The 20000-nt window shown below is 38.6% G+C and overlaps 1 protein-coding gene across 2 annotated transcripts in view; it reads right to left on the bottom strand.

Moving 5' to 3' along the window:
* LOC137997337 (kazrin-like) overlaps positions 1-20000 on the bottom strand; it is a 52353-nt gene that overhangs the window by 31997 nt on the left and 356 nt on the right. For both annotated transcript variants that reach the window (XM_068843273.1, XM_068843272.1), the window contains exons 1-4: positions 19214-20000; positions 3876-4106; positions 2658-2970; positions 221-401 (exon numbers count right to left, since the gene is read on the bottom strand). The exon at positions 19214-20000 is cut by the window's right edge and continues 356 nt beyond it. In XM_068843273.1, the coding sequence (XP_068699374.1) occupies positions 221-401; positions 2658-2970; positions 3876-4106; positions 19214-20000 (1512 nt within the window). The remainder of the gene's footprint in view (positions 1-220; positions 402-2657; positions 2971-3875; positions 4107-19213) is intronic.

The following is a 20000-nucleotide window of genomic DNA, read 5'->3' on the forward strand; positions in this document are numbered from 1 at the left end:
AGGCATTGAGTCTGGGAATCAAACCCAGGCCACATTGGTAGAAGGTGACTGATCTCACTACACCCGCCCTGTTCCCAAAGGCTGGCACCCTTTTAGATTAATGCATCTGAGTTAATGATGAAAACAAATGATTCCTAGATATTTTTAACTGAAGATTAAGGTAGCATGGTTTGCAATTCTGCAGTAGCATGAAAATACATGTAGTAAGAGTGTGTGATACCTGATGGAATTTTCTGTTGACATTAAGAAATTTTTCCATATCCTTTTTTGTTAGAACATTCAACAGTCTGCCATCAATCATCTCAGATTCAAATGCAGAGGAATACTGTCTCAGTCCCAGATCTTTAATCCACACATGGGATACCCAAAGATGATCTATTGATGAAATCTCTGGGTACTTCCTAAAAGCAATAATTGTATGTAAAGATAGGGTCTTCCTTACAATTACTAGCACCATGCCGTTCAACAGTAGACCTTGTTTACAACTATTAATCCAGTTATAAAGAGTTAAGAAATAGGACCTCCATTTCAATAATTACCGTATTTACCCGTGTATAAGTCGACCCCCCATTTTTGATGGCAAAAAAAGCAATTTCTTAATTTCTTTGTTAAATGTTGCTGGGACAATAGTCTTGTATTCTTTGATTTCTGGAAATGTGGATACACAAAAAATCAGGGCCTCAAGCGCTTATAAATAGTTTGGTGGTTCAGCAGTTGTTGTATATGCGGGCATTTTGTCCTTGAAGTTCTCAGAAAATCGAACACGAAAACCTCAAACTAACCTGTTTCGTTGTTCAACGATAAAGGGCTTTAGAGGATAAGCACAACATCACAGAAACGGGAGTCAATCTTTGAAAATAACTTGCGAACGATGCGAAAATGTGCAAGGTTTAATTGGTCCTTGACTTATAATTTCTCACATGACAAACAAAACAAAAGTCATAAACTAAACAATACGAAGTTTGCAAATGCATTTAAATCAGCCAAGTTTGTATAAAGAATAAAAAAACAATCCTTACCAACCAGCATTTGCACGCAACACGAGTGACAATAGCTTGCATGCACACAAGGTATTGCGCCAGGTTACTAAGCCGTTGAACGATCGCGCTCATTTGAAGAAACAGAAATGCCTTTTAGAGCTTTCCGCCTTTGGAAAACGAAAATTTCCAGTGTCTATTTCATATTTGTGCTTGTGAGTATCTTCAACATTTAGATTTGGACAAATCCTTTTTCATTTCAACTGGAATTGCTTACATTCATTTTGAAGTCTTTTGTCGGCTTTTGTCCACCGCGTTCGTTATGCCCAAGACAAAAATCATTATTATGTTAATTTTGAATAAATTACTTAGCTGGAACTTGCCTCAAAATCTTTAACCCATGTATAAGTCGAGGGTGATTTTTGGAGCTTCTTTTCAGGCCATAAAAGGTCGACTTATACACGGGTAAATGCGGTATGACTCTTATCTTCTATGTCATTAATAAAAAAAGTGGCTCCAGTCCATAAGGAATGGCAGGGCTCAAAGTTTATTTTTGGCTTTGGGAGCACTTGTGCTACCAGGCGTAAATTTCTAGGCGCACTGCCAAAAATTAAGGCGCACAGCTAAGAATTTTAGGAACACAGCTTAAAATAATGGTGGAACCAAAAAATCAGAAAACTTCAGATGTTGTGTAAGTAATCATTTATTTGCATTATCTTTTATTTTGAATGATCCCTGTGTTTGTTTCGACTTTCAGGCTCTTACTGTACGTTGGAGATAACAATAATACTGTTATGTGTTTTTTAAATTACCGTAACCTTCTCAATTTCACGTAGTACCGGTATTACACTTCATGGTACGTTCAAGACAACAGAAAAATCTGCATTCCGAGTTCCTTTTGAACTTAGCATTAACACTGTCAGTTTACTGCTCACAAGTTTCATTTAATTTTGATTTGCAAAAGTAATACACTTTTGGTTTAAAGCTGATACAGACTTAGACGTAGAACCACGTCGTTAATACAACATCAACGCGATCATTCGCAATCTGGTGAGTCCCATGAATCAGCAACTGAAATTAATTCATCTGGCCATCTTCTGTAAGCAAAGTTAGGATGCCCTGATCTCTGACCACTGTTAAACCACCTGACAACTGCCGGTGTTGGGTCAAAAGCTTCTAATTCTGGTCCTTCCATACTGATGCAGATTAGGTCTTCTGTTGTCGACACGTGGAGGCTGCTTCTTACATCAGACTTGATTCTCCTCTATATAGTTCATTGTTTTAAAATCGATTGAATTTATTATTTCAAGCTTCCGTTTCGTGTCTGACTGGTTGAAGTACATAAGGATGGTCAGGCAACAGCAGAGTTGAGTGGCGATGAGCTCAGTCGCACTAAACTCCAGGACTTTTAGGCGCGCAGGTGCGACCACACATGATTTTTTAGGCGCGCAATTAAAAATCTAGTCGCATGTGCGACCAGGTGGTCGCAAACTTTGAGTCCTGTATGGAGGAGGAAGAAGGAGGAGGAAGAAGGAGGAGGGGGGAGGGGGGTGGGTGGTTTGTGTTTAATACTTGGGCCCAATTGAACTAGTGTTTGTACCGAAAATTATCATGCAAACAATTTTTTTTTCAGTATATGACAGCATTTGGTGTATTAACAAACAATACCACTAAACTCACCTAGCAGCAGGTTCCCTATATTCCTCTATAGCTAGTCTGAGTTTTCGTCGGTGCATGATGTTTTTAATTCCAAGTCCAACCTCTAGCTCAGAGTCAGTAAGTTCCAAAAGCACCTTGCCGCTCTTGATGTTTTCATAACACATCTGTGAATACATAGACATGTGGCATTCAACTTCCAGCCAAGCTAAGACCATGTTTGCTTTCCAACACACCATAGGGATGTCTTTGTGCATTTGCCACACTCGTGTCTTCTCAGCAATACTACTGCTGGCTGGGATGTGATCCACATTGTTGATATCTAAATATTCAGTTACTAAAAGCAATAATTATTTTTAACAAGCTGTGCTAAGTGGATACTGAAAATTCAACAATGTTTGTAAGTTGACATTTGGTCACAAGAGGAGGAGGTGGCATGGTCTAGTGGTTAGAATGGTGGGTTTGCATACGGTTGCCCCGGGTTCAAATCATGTTCTAATTAAGCTCTGGTTTGGAGTTGTTTCTGATTGTCCTGGATTCAACTCTACTATGCGTTGTAAATAGCCAACTGCTTGCCTCCTGCCAGCTGCTGTTCTTCTTCATGTTTCTGTTCAGTTTGAATACTTAGTTTCTTTCAGATTATTTTAAAGAGTGGGGTGCCTATGAACTAGCTTGATAGTTAAAGTGCACTTCCACCATAAACAAAGCATTCGTCTATTTCATTTTTTAGAGAACACTTTATTTAACAAGGGACACATTTTACACCAACATTTATTGAATACAACTCTAACATGTGGAAGGAACATCATGCCAAGGGAGATATACAATGAAAGTATGTAACCTAGAGAACCTAGAGAAAGAAACCTCAGGACTGCAGGGTCTAGTACTAGCACAAACTTAATCCACTTATGCATGGTATGGTAACAACCAGGACTGATACTGGTACATGTATTTAACTTGTCCGCAGTGAAGCAAGGCAAATGCTGCAAATGGCAGACTTCTGTCCTACAGGGTATTCTAGTTGGACACCCTTCCAGGTACTGATACTGGCCAACACGACTTAGATAGATAGGAACCAGTGTTTTCCTGTTGGCCTTAATTGGCATTCGCATTGGAATGCTGAAATCGCCAAAAACTAAAAAGTGCTGCTGCAACCAAAAAAAAACTGCATAAATCCTTTTTTTTTTTCCAAGTTTCATTGCAGATAAAGTGAAAACTATCAGATCATGATCCATGTCTCACCTTGAATAACAGGAGTGTACTCAACTCTCCTCTGTTTTCCTTTCGAGAAAAACCTTGAGAGTGAAGAGGAGCGTATTTTTGTCTTTTTTCCTGAGTTTGATACTTCCAAGTTGTTACGAACACCAAGTTCAAACACTTCCTGTTCAGAAGAAATAACTGCTTGACTCACATCTGACTGCGAATTTAAGGAAGCAGAATCCAGTGAGGGATCAACAATATTCTGTAAGGAGACTAAAGTGGAAAAAAAGGTATAAATTTAACATTAGAATCAAGTTCCATGAGAAGACACAATCATAATCTACTACATGTACATTCTAATGGATGGCTCAATGATAAAAATCTATCCACTTCATCTTGTTTTATGCACCAATGTCCATGTTTTAGTAACAGTGTTATGCTCAAAACAAGATTTTAATGAACTATTTAGTTCTTACATGAACATGTAGCTCACTGCAATTTGCATAAAGGTATATAGTTAAAATAATTTGTATACATGCAATCATTTGGGTTACTTTTTAGTTTTCAGACATGGTAAAGTTGCAGTCATTAAAATGAATGAAGAACTCTGCATAAAGTTTTGTTTTGACTGGTACACATGACTGCATGCTTCTGAATAAGATGAGCTTACTTTTAAATTCTACCTTACCCGTAAGTCTTTTGAAGGCTTAATGGATATTATTTTATTTTGGCTTTGGGGTGTGGGTTATGGGCCGGTGTGGGTAATCGGCCAGAAATTATGGTATGTACTTTAAGTAGCACTGCCCAGTTATAAGTTGTAATTTATCCTTGAGACTGTGCAGACTTCAAATTCAGTGATGTCATTGGCTTGCATTTGCATTATTTTGCTGTATGACATGTGAATGTCTTAGCTTAAAAGTCTGTTAATTTCCCTTACCTCACAATAATACACTTTGTTTATGGCTACAGATAGTCTACTAGAGCAGACCAGCTGTACTTTCCTGTACTTGTTCTCTTTCTGTTCGCATTGAGTTAGTCTACAATATTTTGCTTATTATAGATTACAATCTCTGCAGGCTTTTAGCCAGGATTTTGAAAGTGGGAGTCCAAATTTTATGTGGGCCTTTGGCCCACGTAGCATGACGCCTGCAGCCTAACCCTAACCCCCCTCCTAGGGGAGTTTAGGGGCATGCTCCCCCAGGAAATTTTGAAAAATTGAAGCCTCTTAGACGTGATTTCCGCGATTCTGACAGCTGTAAACGTCTTTCAATTTACCTATTAAACCGCTGTTTTTCTTTGATAATTTTACTAAGCTATCCTTTCCTCAACTTACCTTGTTTAACATTGAATTATATTTCGGATAGGAACTCCAGTTGTTATGAAGAGTGATTGAAAATTGAAGTTGTCAAGCCATGATTTACACGAAAGAACAGATATGCGTGGCTTTGTTGGTCGAACTGCATTCTGGTCTACAATCTTTAACTATTCACCTACTATTAGTATTCCTAAAGCAATATTACGATGATTGGACATGTTATTACACCAAATGGCTATTTTGTTGTAATGCCCGCCAGATTTCGCTTGAACAGAGCAGAATACAATCAAGCGATTACAATAACATTTGCAGCCGTGAGATCGTCTTACCGAGTTGGAAGGCGCATGATCTTTGACTCATATCCTCATAAATAATCACCAACGTGTGTACTAATTTATAGCAGCCGGCAAAGTAGCCTGGGGACGACTTGGTAAGTCAATATCACTGAACAGTGGCTTTGCCTGTGAAATCGCTTTGCTCAACTTTGATTCAATTGATCAAAACAGAAAGGAAACTCGCTAAAAAAGTTTTAATATAGAAGAAAAATACGACAGCAACACTAAAACAACTCTTGAGAGCAAAAAGAAATGTATGTGTTATTAATTTATAGACACTGTTTTATTTACATTAAGCACAGAAGCTCGTAAATGGCCGCCCAAAACAGGCCGTCGAAAATCTCCCATTTCTGAGAACTGGCCGTCCTTTGGACGGCTGGACGGCCGCCTGGCTAAAAGCCTGAATCTCTGTTAAACTTTTTACTGTCTTTACAAACAGTTGTAACATTTTATTAGCGCCTCGAAGCACCTTCATTGTTTCTTTCATCAATGGTCAAGCCACCATACTAGTTATAAGTAGTGTCACATCTGGATCATGACAAAACTAGTTCTTACATTTTTAACCACTCATTGTGAACTGTGCTCATTTTAGTAGTATTAATTCTTTCACATTTTTCTAAAACATCTGACTGCTTGGGAGAAAGCTGCTAAAACACATGTAATAGAAAACCTTACAGAACAAAAAAGTGATGTTTGTTTCACTCACTGAACACATGTATTCCTTCTTGACGTATTTTGGTGATTGCATGTTTGAATGTGTGGATCTCTAAACAATGTAGCTTTTTTTTTTTGGGGGGGGGGGGGCAATCTTTTCACTAAAGATAAACTAAAACATAAGCATAATACACCCATTTTTTTTTTTAATTAATGATCAAATAAAATGTTTGGGTTTTTGTTGTTGCTGCTGTTTTAACAGTAATTGTTGTTTTTGCTGAGTCTGTTTGTCCAAATGTATGTAGTTATTAATTAAACTGAAACTGCTATTTTTCCTTTTTTGGCATAATCCCCTTCAAGTTCTGCAACTTAAGAGTGTAGCATATTTGGATGAAGGGGCATTTCCTTGTCCATTTTATTAATTTTCAGCATCACATAATCCTGAAGTTTGAACTTCTTGTTGCTGTTGATCTTCACCTTCAGGTGAATAGAGCTAATAACTTAAAAAAGCAGTATTTAAGTCTATTAGCAACCATTTCAAAGCCTGATAAACAGTATTTAAATCTAAGAACCCATTTTAAAACAGTTAGCTTTCAATAACTGCATGTGATTTAATTAGGGTTAGTCTGCAGTCTGCGGTCAGAAACCATTCTCCTTCAGTGTCTGGGTCATCCATTTTTTTAAATTATTGACCATCTGCTCTGTATTAATGTAGCTGTGACTTGTTGACTCATTTGTGGCCTTTTGATTTCTTTTCTCTGAGGGATTCTGAACCATGCATATGGCATTGTGGCAATGGTTATGTGAATGGTAATGTTTTTTTTTTACACGCAGTTTGTCCAAGAAAATGACACCAGTGGTTTGGTGACAAGTTCTTTTCTTTAATTAAACCGCAAAGGTTACCGTTAGTTGTTCTATTTGCCCGTGTCACCATTCTTTTTTCACAATGCGAACGTTGTGTTTGCAGCGAAAGTCTGTCAACACTTCACTCACAAATTATTTTCCTTATTTCCTTTTCTTTAATTTAACCGCGAACTTTAATTTAAGGTTATCATTCGTTGCTCTATTTGCTCATGCCACCATTCTTTTTTCACAATGCGAACGTTGTGTTTGCAGTGAAAGTCTGTCAACACTTTACTCACAAATTATTTTCCTTTGTCAGATTAAAACTTTGACCGAAATTGCACCATCCAGAATAGATGTCGAAGTTTTCTAGCAATGTCTGATGTTTCCTTACATCTGAGAGAAAATAGCCATGAACACTTCGAGAAATGATTTTCAACATGAAGAGTACCAGTTACACTGTAATGCTCCGCAGAACAGTTACAGGTTATTTTACGAAAATCAATCAGATCTAGAATAAAAAAAATAGCATTTTGACAGTTGCTGATATTTTTTTTTCAGCTTGACCAGAACTGTTTCTGGCTACCGAATGTGCACTTTAACTGCTAATCAGCTTATGCCAAACAAGTTAGTGTGTCATATTGTACAGTTAAACATAGTTACAAAACCCTGAACCCATACAGTTTTGTTCGGGGTAAACCAAATTTAACTCTTGGAAATACTCAGGGAGCATTACTTCTTCATAGAACCCAGTTAGTTTTAGAAGGATTGGTTTCCAGATGTTTTCTTCATATGTTAAATGTACGTGCTGCATGAAGAACTCCTTATTTGTACCATATGCCATAAAGTAACCCCATTTGTATGTGGTACAAAACATCTGATGACATAATTGGTAGAAATATTTATGATTCTTGTTGAGAATTAAACTGGATTCATTTTCTGTGCAGACTGATTGCTTAACAAGCACGTCTAAAAGAAGGGTTTGTCCTGGCTTAACTTGAACGTATTTCATTTACAACACTCCTGGGTCACTCTGGGTCGGTAAATAAATTATTCTGTCCGGAGATGCTCCAAGATAACCATGGGACCTGCTGATGAAAAATCCACACTCCTCCAAGGATACACCACTGAAACCTTTCTTGCTCATCTCTGAAATGAAAACTTGTGCAATTTCTTCTTCTTTTTCTACGCCCTCTCTCATAGCAGTTGTCCGTGGTATGTCTGAGTAGCCCATTACTTCTTTTAAAGCCTTAGTTGGGGAAGTAGTGGGTTTAAGACTGGCAACTCTTTTCTATTTTGAGGCAGAAATGCACCCCTTCTTAAAGCGATACCAATCTGCACATTTACTTCGTAATCTGTTTTTTTTTTTCAACAATAACTATTTCATCATCTGAAAAACTGATTTTTCTTTTAACAGCCACACAAGCATCCTTGATTTGTTGCAAAGTGGCTCCTTCACGTAATGGTGAGAGATTTTCAATGCTGTATGGCTCATGTTGGGGTGTCTTGGGGTGTCTGTGTATCAGAATGAACATCCAGATTCTCTTGATCTTCAACTGCCTCCTCCAATTGTGGCTCAGCCATAACATGCAAACCCACTGCACTTGCTGCACCTTTTAAAAGAATAAGGCTTTGAAATTCAAGAGTAGGATTTGTTTGTGCCATGTAACTTGGCCGTGGATCAAAGATGGTTGCTTTTGGTTTACATGTACCTTTCTTTTTTTTCCCAATAGTGGCCCTGGTAAAATCCATCTTTTCGACAGGTGTCACTACTTCACGTGTTCTTCTTTTCTTTTCCCACATACACTTTAACCCTGTACATGTAACCACACTGTTCTCACGAAGAGTTTCTTCAAGGTTTATGAGAGCAGCCCCCACATGTCTAAAGGCACCATCAGAACTGAAATAGATTTTAATTCATAAAATGAATTTTATAATTTTCCTAAAAAATCACAGTCTTTACATTCAACCTTGTAAACGATGCCTGCTATTTTTTCTTCCGATGGACGGTCCTTCGGTTTTTTGAAGACAGAAGCAAGTGTGCGTATGGGCTTAAAAGCAGTCTCTATGTTAAAATGTTGCAGTGTGCGTTTTACCCTGTCCAATACCCCTTCAACATAGGGTACCACGGCAAGGCCAGCAAGGTCAGGATGGCGGCTTTGTGGGCCAGACCTTGGTTGGGCAGCATTCTCAATAAATTTGGTGGGATATCCATTGACCTGCAGGGGCCTTGTGCACGGTATTGGTGGTCAAGGCCATTCCAAAATACGTAACGCTAAATAAAGCCCTGGAATTTAAGATTACAACATTACTGTAATAATCTAAAAACAGAAATGGAAAGTAAATTTCATGTGCATTTAGCTGCTAAAAAGAAAGCTTCAAAATATCTTTGTTTTCAATTAACAACAAAATATAAAACGCGCACTTGAAATCAGCGAGAAAAACAGCAGTGAACGCGATTGAGATGTTTGCGTAAATATTTTCTTTCTAGGTGCACATTAGTTGGACAATACCCTGGGAAACCTTCATCCACAGACAGTGAGTACTTTTAGAGTAATAGTGGTGGAACTAGCGTTACGCTACTAGTTTTTGCACTAACCATCACGCCAAAATTGAAATTTTCGTTTGGCTTAGCGTTCAAATGGTTTGATGTGTGGTTTGGTTCGTTTGGTTCGTTTCGTTTGAATCGTTTGGACGGTTTGTAAAACACTTGGTTTCCTTCGTTGAAATATTTCTTTCGTACATAACCCAAAATACACGCTAAAATTCCAGTTTTGAAAATTGCAAAGCCGTGAAAAGCGCCAAAACAAAACAATTACCTCGTTCTACTTCACTGAACAAAGTTTGGTTGCCTAGTACATGATAATTTTTACTCAGTACGTGACTAATTCTCTCACGCAAAGTACAAACTTTGAAAGGCTCGAAACCTTTGAAACCTTCGAAATGCTTTAAACGTTTTCTTTCCATCCTTTCAAACGATAGATGGCGCGAACCAAACGAACGATAGAAAGTTTGAAATGATACAAACGATAGAAACGATGTTTAAAGTGCGATGTTTCGGATAAAAATGTAACGCGCCGGACGAAAAATTTTCTGATTCCACCAAGTTTGTCTTGGTGCTGTACGCTAACAAAGCAAAATAAACGCAAGGCAAGTATCAAAATAAACAGCAGACATAATAGACAAGCGTTTGTTTTCCGTATTATTCCAGATAAATACTTTGTAGCAAAGAAATAACAGCTAAAAGTCGGGTATTGTCGATAAAGAGCGTTTGACAACCAATACCAGGCGCAAGACCTTGGCTGTCCTGAATATGGGATGTTTCCTCTGTTCTCAGGGCCTCGCTAGAAGGTATGGTATTCGCGCGGTGCATCAACGTGCTGACGACTGATCTCTTATGTTGTGCAGGGTGGTGTGCATGAAATGCCAAGTATGTGTTGGTATGGGTGGCTTTTCGATAGACTTGCACCTTAACCTCACCATTGGGGAGGGTGGATACATTAGTATCCAGGAACGCGATGGTGGGTTTACCGTCCATGGGTGTGATGTGCTCTACATGTACTGTACTGAACTGGATGTGCGGGTTGACTGCATTAAGATGACGATGGAAATTGAACCACCAGCAGGGGGAAGCCGTGAATGTTGACAAAGCCTGAACCTCGACGTGTTCCATTACCAGGTCGGCGATGACTACGCTCACGGGTGAGCCCATAGCGCAGCCAAAACTTTGGTGATACAGAGTCCCTTCATATGAAAAGAAGCTGTTGTGCAGTACGATTTTCGTCAGCTCTACAATTTGATTTTTGGTCAGTTTTGTCTTGTCTTTCCTAGATTGACAGGAATCAAGGTGAACAGGGATATGACGTCGAAAGATACAATTTCCTCATCCGGTCTGACTGTCTGGGTCTGTACGAAATCTGCAAATTCCTTTGAGTTCTTTATCGTGTAGCCATGATCTGAATGTAGGGGGCTGAGCAAATTCGCCAAATACAAGTTTGGAAACGTAGGGGACCCGATACTGCTATTGATAGGTCTAAGGGGTATCGGTGTGGACGGACTGGCCAAGGTGTAGTGGTCGTCTTTTACTGTTAACTGAACTTTATGCACTTTTGGAAGTCCCTAAAAGGCAGCTGGCACAGGATCACTGGGTTTGATTTTAAAGTACTCTTTCTCTGTTAGGTTCCCCGATTTTTTAGTTCTCCTAACTTCCTTTGTAGCAAATTGGTAGTGCTAGAAACTGGATTGCGTCTAGTTTATTCATCACCACAGTCGCATTTCCTTGTCAGCAGGAAGAACGAGAATGCTATCGTTTTCTTTGAGATTTTTCCTAATTACCCGTATTCTCTTTAATTAACTTGTAATGTATATAACAATCCTTTGTAATTAGTATAAGTGTGAGTTAATAAATATTGTTGTTGTTGTTGTCATCGCCCGTCGCTCACCTTGGCTCAAGTTGCAAGTTTTTGGCGCTTTTGCATTCATGATGTTACACTTCATCCTTGGCGTCTCGTGGTAGGTTCGATATTCCCTGCTCCACAGCGGTTAGGATCTCCTTAACCAGCACACTTCTAGGAGTGACTGCGAACTTCATTCCTTTTCTGAGGAGCGATACCTCATTGGCTTCCAGGTCACAGTCTGACACATTTACAACCCATCTTTTATTTATTTCTTCGTTTTTGTTGACAATGACGGTTGGGTTGACACGCTCTAGTTTTTGTTCGTGCCTTGCACGAGTTTTGTCTTCCTCCCAATGGTCCTATGCAGGGACAATGAGCTGAATGAACTGAACCACTTTGCTTTATAAGTAGCCAGCCATCATAGCTTGGCTTATTGTCTATCTGAGTTCTCTCTCATTCGGTTGGTTTCACACTGAACTTTATCAGGTGGCATCCACAAATAAGCGATTTGTTGGTTTGGAGGCTTTGCACATGTCCATCCCAGCATAATCTATATCCTTCCAATGATTTGTAAGCTTTTAAATTTTCGTGGTCATATCCCTCTTTTATGATTAAATATGCATACATGTCGCCCCAGGTGTAATTCGATAACAGCGAAAAATCTGTTGTCCAGTCCGAATGAAGCGAATAGGGATCGCTAATAGTTCTTCGTCCGTTATCAGCTTCGCAGAAATATCGTTCTGATCCACTTGTTCATCGATGATTTCAATGGCAAGTTCATGAGTACCGCACAAATCCAAAAGTTCATCGCGCCGCACGTTTTCAACTCCGGAACTCTCATTTGGACGAAATTAGGCACCATTTTATCGGCAAGATTACGGCTGTTTTCATAAACTTGGATATTTTTAATTATCTTGATACATGTAAATGTCTTGACAACATAAAGCTGGAAAGTTAAATTTGTTTCTTTGCCGTGAAAAATTTTTGCCTGCATTAGCCTCGCTATGGTGCACTCGCCCCAGTACGGCCGGGAATACGAAACTTGCTTATTAACCCTCTCTGCCTTCTATCTGTTAAATATAACTATCACACCATCGAAGAAGAGATCCAGAATGCCCAAAGTTGCATGACTTTTTTAACAAAACTGAGTGAGACACTATCAAAACCCTTAGAAAAATCCAGTCGTCCACTTGACAGCCGTCATCAAGGGCCTTGGCCTAGTGATAATAGGTCACGATCAGTTGCGTCACACATGACCTACCCTTGATAAAGACATGCTGCTACTCAGTTAAATAGGGGAAAATATGATCATATCAAATTCCCTTTTGCGGGAATTGGTAGTAGTGAGATGGATCTATAATTTTCCAATTCTTTTTGTCACCTTTGTTCATGGGAGTAATGTTGGCAGATTTCCATAACTTTGGCATCACACCAGATCTTAACGATGAATTAAATAAGAGTGCCAAAGGTGTTGACAGTTCCTCTGAACAATCTCGCAAAATACGGGAAGGCAGTTGATCAGGTCAAGGTGCTTTGTTGTGATTAATATTAGACAAAATACCGTGTTCCTGGTTTATTTTGCATAGTGACGTAACTTAATCGTACAGTATTTGTTGTCCCTGTTGATCATGATTTGTCCTTAGAATCAAGAACCCATTTTGGTTCTTGCTAACAATTTTTACTTTTTGTTGCACTGGAGACTCAGAGCATTTATCGCTCTTGTTCACTAGATAAATTTTGCCACCCTTGAACTTCTTCATAAAATTCTATCGGTGGCCTTATAACTGTGGATGAGAAGAACTTTTTTAAGTCTAACTTTGTGTCATTTATGCATGTGCGAAATGGCAGTTGCCATGAAGGCTTGGAAATAGCTTAACGTCATTGGTAGAAAAAATATCCAGGGAATTTCAGTTGCTGATTCAATGGCTTAGTGGGTAGCTCAGAGGAGACATAATCTTGGACATCGAATGCTCACTTTGTGTCACTAAGGCATGTGCGAAATGGCGGTTGCCATGAAAATAGCTTAATGTCATTGGTAGAAAAAACATCCAGCGAATTTCAGTTGCTGATTTGATGGCTTAGTGGTTAGTGCAGAGGAGACGTAATCTTGGACATCGAATGCTACATGGAAGCTCAAGAGGAGTTACACAGTCCTTACGTAATAGATCAATGTAAGGAAGAGGTAGTAAAGAAAAAGGGAAGGAAAGGGAGAGGCGGTAAGTGAAAAAATTGAAAAACCCGTTTTTAAGCAGTTCATAATAACCCAGGTTGAAAATATTTTAACCACAGTTGAAATGAATTTACCTACATGTAGGTTGAAACAAATTGACCTGGAAGGTATAATTTGACATGCAACATTATAAATAATAAACAGATCATTACATGACAACTTGGAAGATACAACATTTCTCTTCTCATTTTGAAATATTTCACTTGTTCGCTGTGCTCAATGACAAATACTTTTAAACACATCAAAAAGAAATTTTGTATCCCCGCATGGCCATGTAATATCCTCAGTCTATGCCTTCCTTGGGTAGATTTGTAGTAAAACCACAAGACTGAGATTAGAGGTCAATTTGCAAGGTTTGCAACTCAAATCCTCAAATGGCATTACTAAGACAATAGGTCACAGTTATGAGACATCCTTTGATACAGGGTAGCTAAACTAGACTGCGTGGTGAGAAGAATTTTTTTTGTTAAAAAAGAAAAAGAGAAACTGGAAATCCCTGTAATTATAAGTGCACTACACAACGTCACCGGGTTAAGAGTGTAAGTCCACGGTGGCAATAGGCCCGCAGTGCATGCGTAAATCACAAATTAAACTGCTCTGGTCAGCAGTTGGCCAGCACCAAAAATTGCTGGCTCACACCAGATCAATGGCGGTTATTTCAATTTTTCGATTTACTGCAAATCCTTGCCATATTTCATTTCTTTTACAATGTAAATGCTTGCCCAGTGCAAGGAATTGCTGACAATACCTCACCTAAAGAGGATAAGGCAATGTTGGTGCTAATTCCGTTTTAGTTTACACCTTGATGTTTGGTGTCACGCTGTAAATAGTACCCGCTTTTGTATTACGTCATGTTGTAATAATTTTTTCATCTACCTGTAGACTTTATAACTGTTCAAACTTAGGAACTCATTAAACTGATGATGGCATAAGCATGCCGAAACATGTCTTTTAAAAAAGTTGTCTGTTATTGAAGATCCTTTAAAGTCTTTGGTAAGATTAGTAAAGATCCACAAAGATCTTAACAAGATCATCAAAGGATCTTTTAAAATAATGAAGATCCTTGAGGATCTTTGAAATTCCTCCAAGTTGGTAACATTCCGGAAAGATCCACAAAGATCTTAACAAGACCCTCAAAAGATCTTTTAAAAGCTTTGAAGATCCTTAAAGATCCTCAAGGATTTTGGCAAGAATTTTGAGGATCTTGGCAAGGAATTTTGAGGATCTTTTCTAAGATTTTTATTAGGATCCATAAAGATCTTTATGAAGATCTTTAAAGATACTTAAAGATCATTTGAAAATTTTCACCTGGGTTGTGTTAAGTTAAATGGCGAGTGTTATTTTTCAAAAATACCTTGTTGATTGATTGCGAATCAATTTTGCCTGAATTTTTGATTTAGTCGCCAGTAATACGGTTAATTTAGTATTCTAACTGGAAACGAGAGTGTTTCTTGGCAACCGCCACGAATGCTAAAATGGGAAAGATTCATGATTTCTGCAGTCTCCTTTCCTCTTCCTGTCGTTCGTTTGCTGGAGACTCTGCTCCAGGGTAAAAAACACTAAAACGGGGGATAAAATTGAACTACAACACATACATGACGGACAACTGTGTCAGTTTCTTTTAAAATACTGAGTGCCTGATGACATCACATGTCCCAGAATAATTATTATTATTTGAATATTGTTTAGAATGCATTTGTGACCTCACACGAGAAAACGTACATTAACGTTTTAACGTTAAACGGACAAAACTAACGGCAAACTAACGGACGGGTAATGGAAGCTAATGGTACCTAACGGTATGCTAAAGCATTAAAATGGTCAGCTAGTGAATGGCTAGAGGCGTTAGACGGTTAGTGAATAGAATACCTGAAAGCTTTTAACTGTTGGAGGAAGCCATTTATCCGAAAAACGAAAGTAAAGTTGAAGCGTAAGCCTAACAGGCGAACGATAAATAATTAAGTGTTGCAGATTTTAAACCCATCAACATTCAAACCAGCCGTAACTGGCCGCGCGTGACGAACCCTGAATTATCGTAACCGGCAACAAACAATCATGGCGGCTTGATCTTAGGCCTCCACTCACTCCCCCTTGGTGAATCTGTATTTTTTTTGTTGTTATGGAGATTTAGGAGGATAATTAACCAATCATTTGTCGTCTTGTGAGCATATTTTGACAGCTGATAAGAGACTCGACAAACGAGGTCTGGCCTTTCGTCCTTTCGATCGCGCGATCACACCAAATTAGATGAAAACAACGGCTGATGCATGAGGTAACGCATCAAATGATGGGAATATCCCTACTTTTTTTAGGATTCGGAGGATAAAGGGAGCTTTTATGGTTTTCCTGTAAGAAGAGGGGATACTAGTGATAGCAATTTTGATTCAGATGGCTTTAAAAGTGGCGAAGAAGACGGTGACAAGCCAAGGCGCGAATGATGACACCGATCCTGAAGAAAAAAGCTCGCTGGAAATGACCAGCTCGATAATATTCAAGTTCCAGATTTCGTGGAAGCCACTGGCATTTACTTTTTTTTAGATAATCGTAATGAATTAGATATTTTTCTTAGTTTTCATAGGAGATGATCTATGGGAATTAATGGTAACCAGAAAGTAGTTATGCCCGTCAAAAGCTCTTGAATACCTCCGAGCGCACTGCCCGTTTTCATGAAGTAAGCCACGCAGAATTAAAGGCCTTCACAGGGTTTGACGAAATAACTAGAATACATAAAATCCAAAAACATTTATTCACTACAGTTGGGAGTCGCCTTGTGTTGCCATGTTGCCATAGGGAGATACCGTGTTTCTCGTATTTAAGTCGACGAAATCTAGAGTAGCTGACACTGTAAAAGCACAAAAACATGTCCTTGAAAATTGGTTTTGACTGGTAATAAACTGAGCAGCGAGGACTCCTTTTACATCCAATGAACTAAGCTCGGGTGAATGCCTGGATACAGGTTAAAATCACAAGATCAAGCTCAGCACTCGACAATTCAAGGCAGTTGTTTAAATTAAACAACACTGTTTCTTCAGTAAACTGTAAGGAACTTGGACTGTTCTTTGGACCAAGAGTACAACCACAGCTATCTCGCAGAAATTTCTTCACTTTTTCCACTACTTCCTCAAAATCTTCTCTTTCGTGTTCAATCTCGGCCATCACGTTGTGAATTAAAACTAAACTCCGCACTTCCAACATATTTCGCAATGTTATGTTGTCATGGAAATGTTTCGTTTGACAAAAGGACTGGGACTTGAGACCAATTTATTTGCATACTGTGCTAGCGATCCCTTTTGTTGGTTTTTCATAATAAATCAGTGGGTGCAATGAAAACATTATTGTAGCACTGAAACAGCGAATGATTTTACGAGCGACTTCTTTACTCAAGCTCTGCTGGACTCATTACTGCGATTACCGGTAATAAAAATTTATTTTTGAATTCAGGCGATAGCCACGCAGCCAGATCACTATCACACTTATTAACTCGCTCTTTCTATTTAAAGCATTTGCATGACTTCATGATTTGTCTTTGCCCTCCACCTTTTGTTGCCAGGATTGATCTATTTTGGTCAGTTATTCCTAAAAGATAATTTTATATAACTTTTTAGGGTAACAGTTCATAGAACACATTCGTAGTCATCTCAATGCTTCGTAAAGAAAATACAATCTGGGGCCGGGGTGGCGGAAGAAATAGCGGCAAGTGTTTGGCTTTTATTCAGTTTATTCTCACACTTGTCTTTATGAAGATAATGCTGGCTAGAACCAAGTTTTCTTTCTGATGTTACTGGACAAAGAATAATATACGCAATTAAGAGGCAGCATCACATGACACAAGTAAGTTACTACAAGTGGTATTTGAGTCCTCCGATCCAAAAGCACTGTAACAGTTACGGTCCTTCTAACGGCTAACTGAACTAACGAATGCTACATTTTTCTAACGGTTACAAGGTAACTACTAACGCTTTATCCATACTACTAACGGTTTGGTGCAACAGTCTAACGGTTTGGTGAAACCGTCTAACAGTTTGATGACACCGTCTAACATTGACTAATGGATTACTAACGGCTGACTGACGATGGCTAATGGCTAAATGACGCTTTAGACCATTAAACGTTAATGTACGTTTTCCCGTATGAGGTCACATTTATCCTCTTCTTAGTGATAATATGAACGTAATAAAATGACTGTTACATCACATCATTCAACCAATGAAGCTGCTCTACATTCTGAATATGAGATTTTCATGTTCTGTTCTATCGGGGTTCCAATTGCAAGTTAACATTTTGCCGGAAAATAAATTATGTACAGTATGTTCATCCAGTAGGTGAGGCAAAGACTTTTGACTGACTGAAAGAAAGCTACATGTATTTCATCCCTGTGTGTAGCAGGATAATTTAAGAGGTAACAAGGTAATTTGACATTAACTGTCACATAACAATATGGTCAGAAAAGAACTCGAGAGCTAATAATTATATACGCTTACACAATTCCGATTTACCCTACAGTATCTATGTAATAAACTACACTGTATGTGGTATCCTCAAAACAGTGGCAAAATGTTAAGCAAAGTAATTCATGTGTGTAGCAGTTATGTCACAGAAGAAATAAGGTTTCTTTTCACAGCTCATAATCAAGCTCGATAGAAGAGGACAATTTAAATGTCTAAGCCTTTCGAATTAAGGATTATGAAAACAGCATCGCTTTTTCAGTGAATTGGTAATTCCAAAACAAACTACCTTTGAAACGAACAAATTAATCAGTCATATTAGGTTGTTTGTTCCAGTACCACAAAGGCATCTTAAATTTGTGACCGTGTTTTACAGATCTGCTGCGAAATTGTTTACAATATGCCATACACATGCCAACGAGAGAGCAGATATTCAAAGATGATAAATACACTGTACTTTATATATCATGTACATTGTACAGTGTAAACATTCAGCCGATTTCTGTTGTCACAACAAGAATTTATTTGGCAACACTGAAGGGAAGGAAAGCAATGAAAACCTAAATTAATTACGTAAAACCCGTAAATGAGATGGTTCAACAAAACAAAAACAAAACAGAAAAGAAACCCGGTTATTAAATCAGACAGCAAAAAATCTCTATTCCTACATAATATGCTTTACCTGGCCCCAGTTGTTCAAACGATGGATAGCGCTATCTGCCAGACAAATCACTATCCACTGGATAACTCAATCGGTTTTGCTAGTGTTTATCCACGGGACAGTGATTTATCCACTGGATAGCGCTATCCATCGTTTGAACAACTGGGGCCTGAAGTTCATTGGGGTGGTAAATGACGTTTGGTAAGTGGGCGTGATTGACAAAGCAAACACTTGTGAAATCAATAGTCTGGAATATGTACGGTCAAATAGTAACGCAATATTAACATTGGGTTTTACTTATGCTGCGTCCCTCTCTGCTGTGTCTGCGTGTGTTTTGTGTTTCTTCTACAAAATGATTTTCTATATGGAATGTTGACCAAATCATAGCACGTCTAAATCATCGGTCTTTTTTACACAACAGTCTCGATCGCACAATGTGTGGTCAACAAAAATACTGTTTGCAGACACATTTTTAAAAATAAAATGAAGCCAATACTCACCACTATTTTTAAGAAGTGATCCCGGTAAATCTCTAAAATCCTGAGAGGAGTCTGTCTTCGTTTTGTTCCCTGCGTTCGTTTTGCGCTGCCCTCCTGGAGATTTCAGATCTAGCGAATAGTTCGATTGGAAGGTCAGTTGTTTTTGTGAATTGTTTTCTCGAAGCGAAGATTGCAATACCGACAAATTTTGTCTCATCTCTAAAAGTTCCGTTTCCAGTTCTTTTAACTGATCATCTTTCGCTGTTAACTGAAATTTTAAGCGCTCCGATTCCTTGACGAGATCAGTTCGTTCTTGTTCCCAAATTCCCTTTTCGCTTTCCAGGTGCCTCACCATTTCTTCACCTTCTGACATCCGTTTTTCATAATTTTGTATAAATTCTCGCAGTTCCGCCTCCTTTATTTCCAATATTCCATAAACTTGCTTCATTTGCTGCAGTAAATTCATCTTTTCTGTTTTTAAACGCTTCCTTTCCTCTTTCATACAAGAAATTGTTTCTCTTGCCCGCGAAGCTTCGTTTTCACACGAATGAACCCGTTGTCGTAGTTCGTCCAAATCTGTGTTACCGTGCCTCCACTCACTTATTTCTCTAGTTAAAAATTCATTTTCACAGCGTAATCTATCATTATCCTCTTTAAAAATTTCTAGTTGGCTTTTGCACGATTTGGCGCCATTGGATTTTGTCACTACTGTTAGGGAAGAATCAGAGAGTTTCGCCTTCGAAAGCTCTGACAATCTCTTGTCTTGGTCTCGAAGTTCGGCTTTCAAATACTCCACCTCCTTGTTCAC

This window comes from Montipora foliosa, chromosome 3, assembly GCF_036669935.1.
Source record: "Montipora foliosa isolate CH-2021 chromosome 3, ASM3666993v2, whole genome shotgun sequence".
Lineage (NCBI taxonomy): Eukaryota > Metazoa > Cnidaria > Anthozoa > Scleractinia > Acroporidae > Montipora > Montipora foliosa.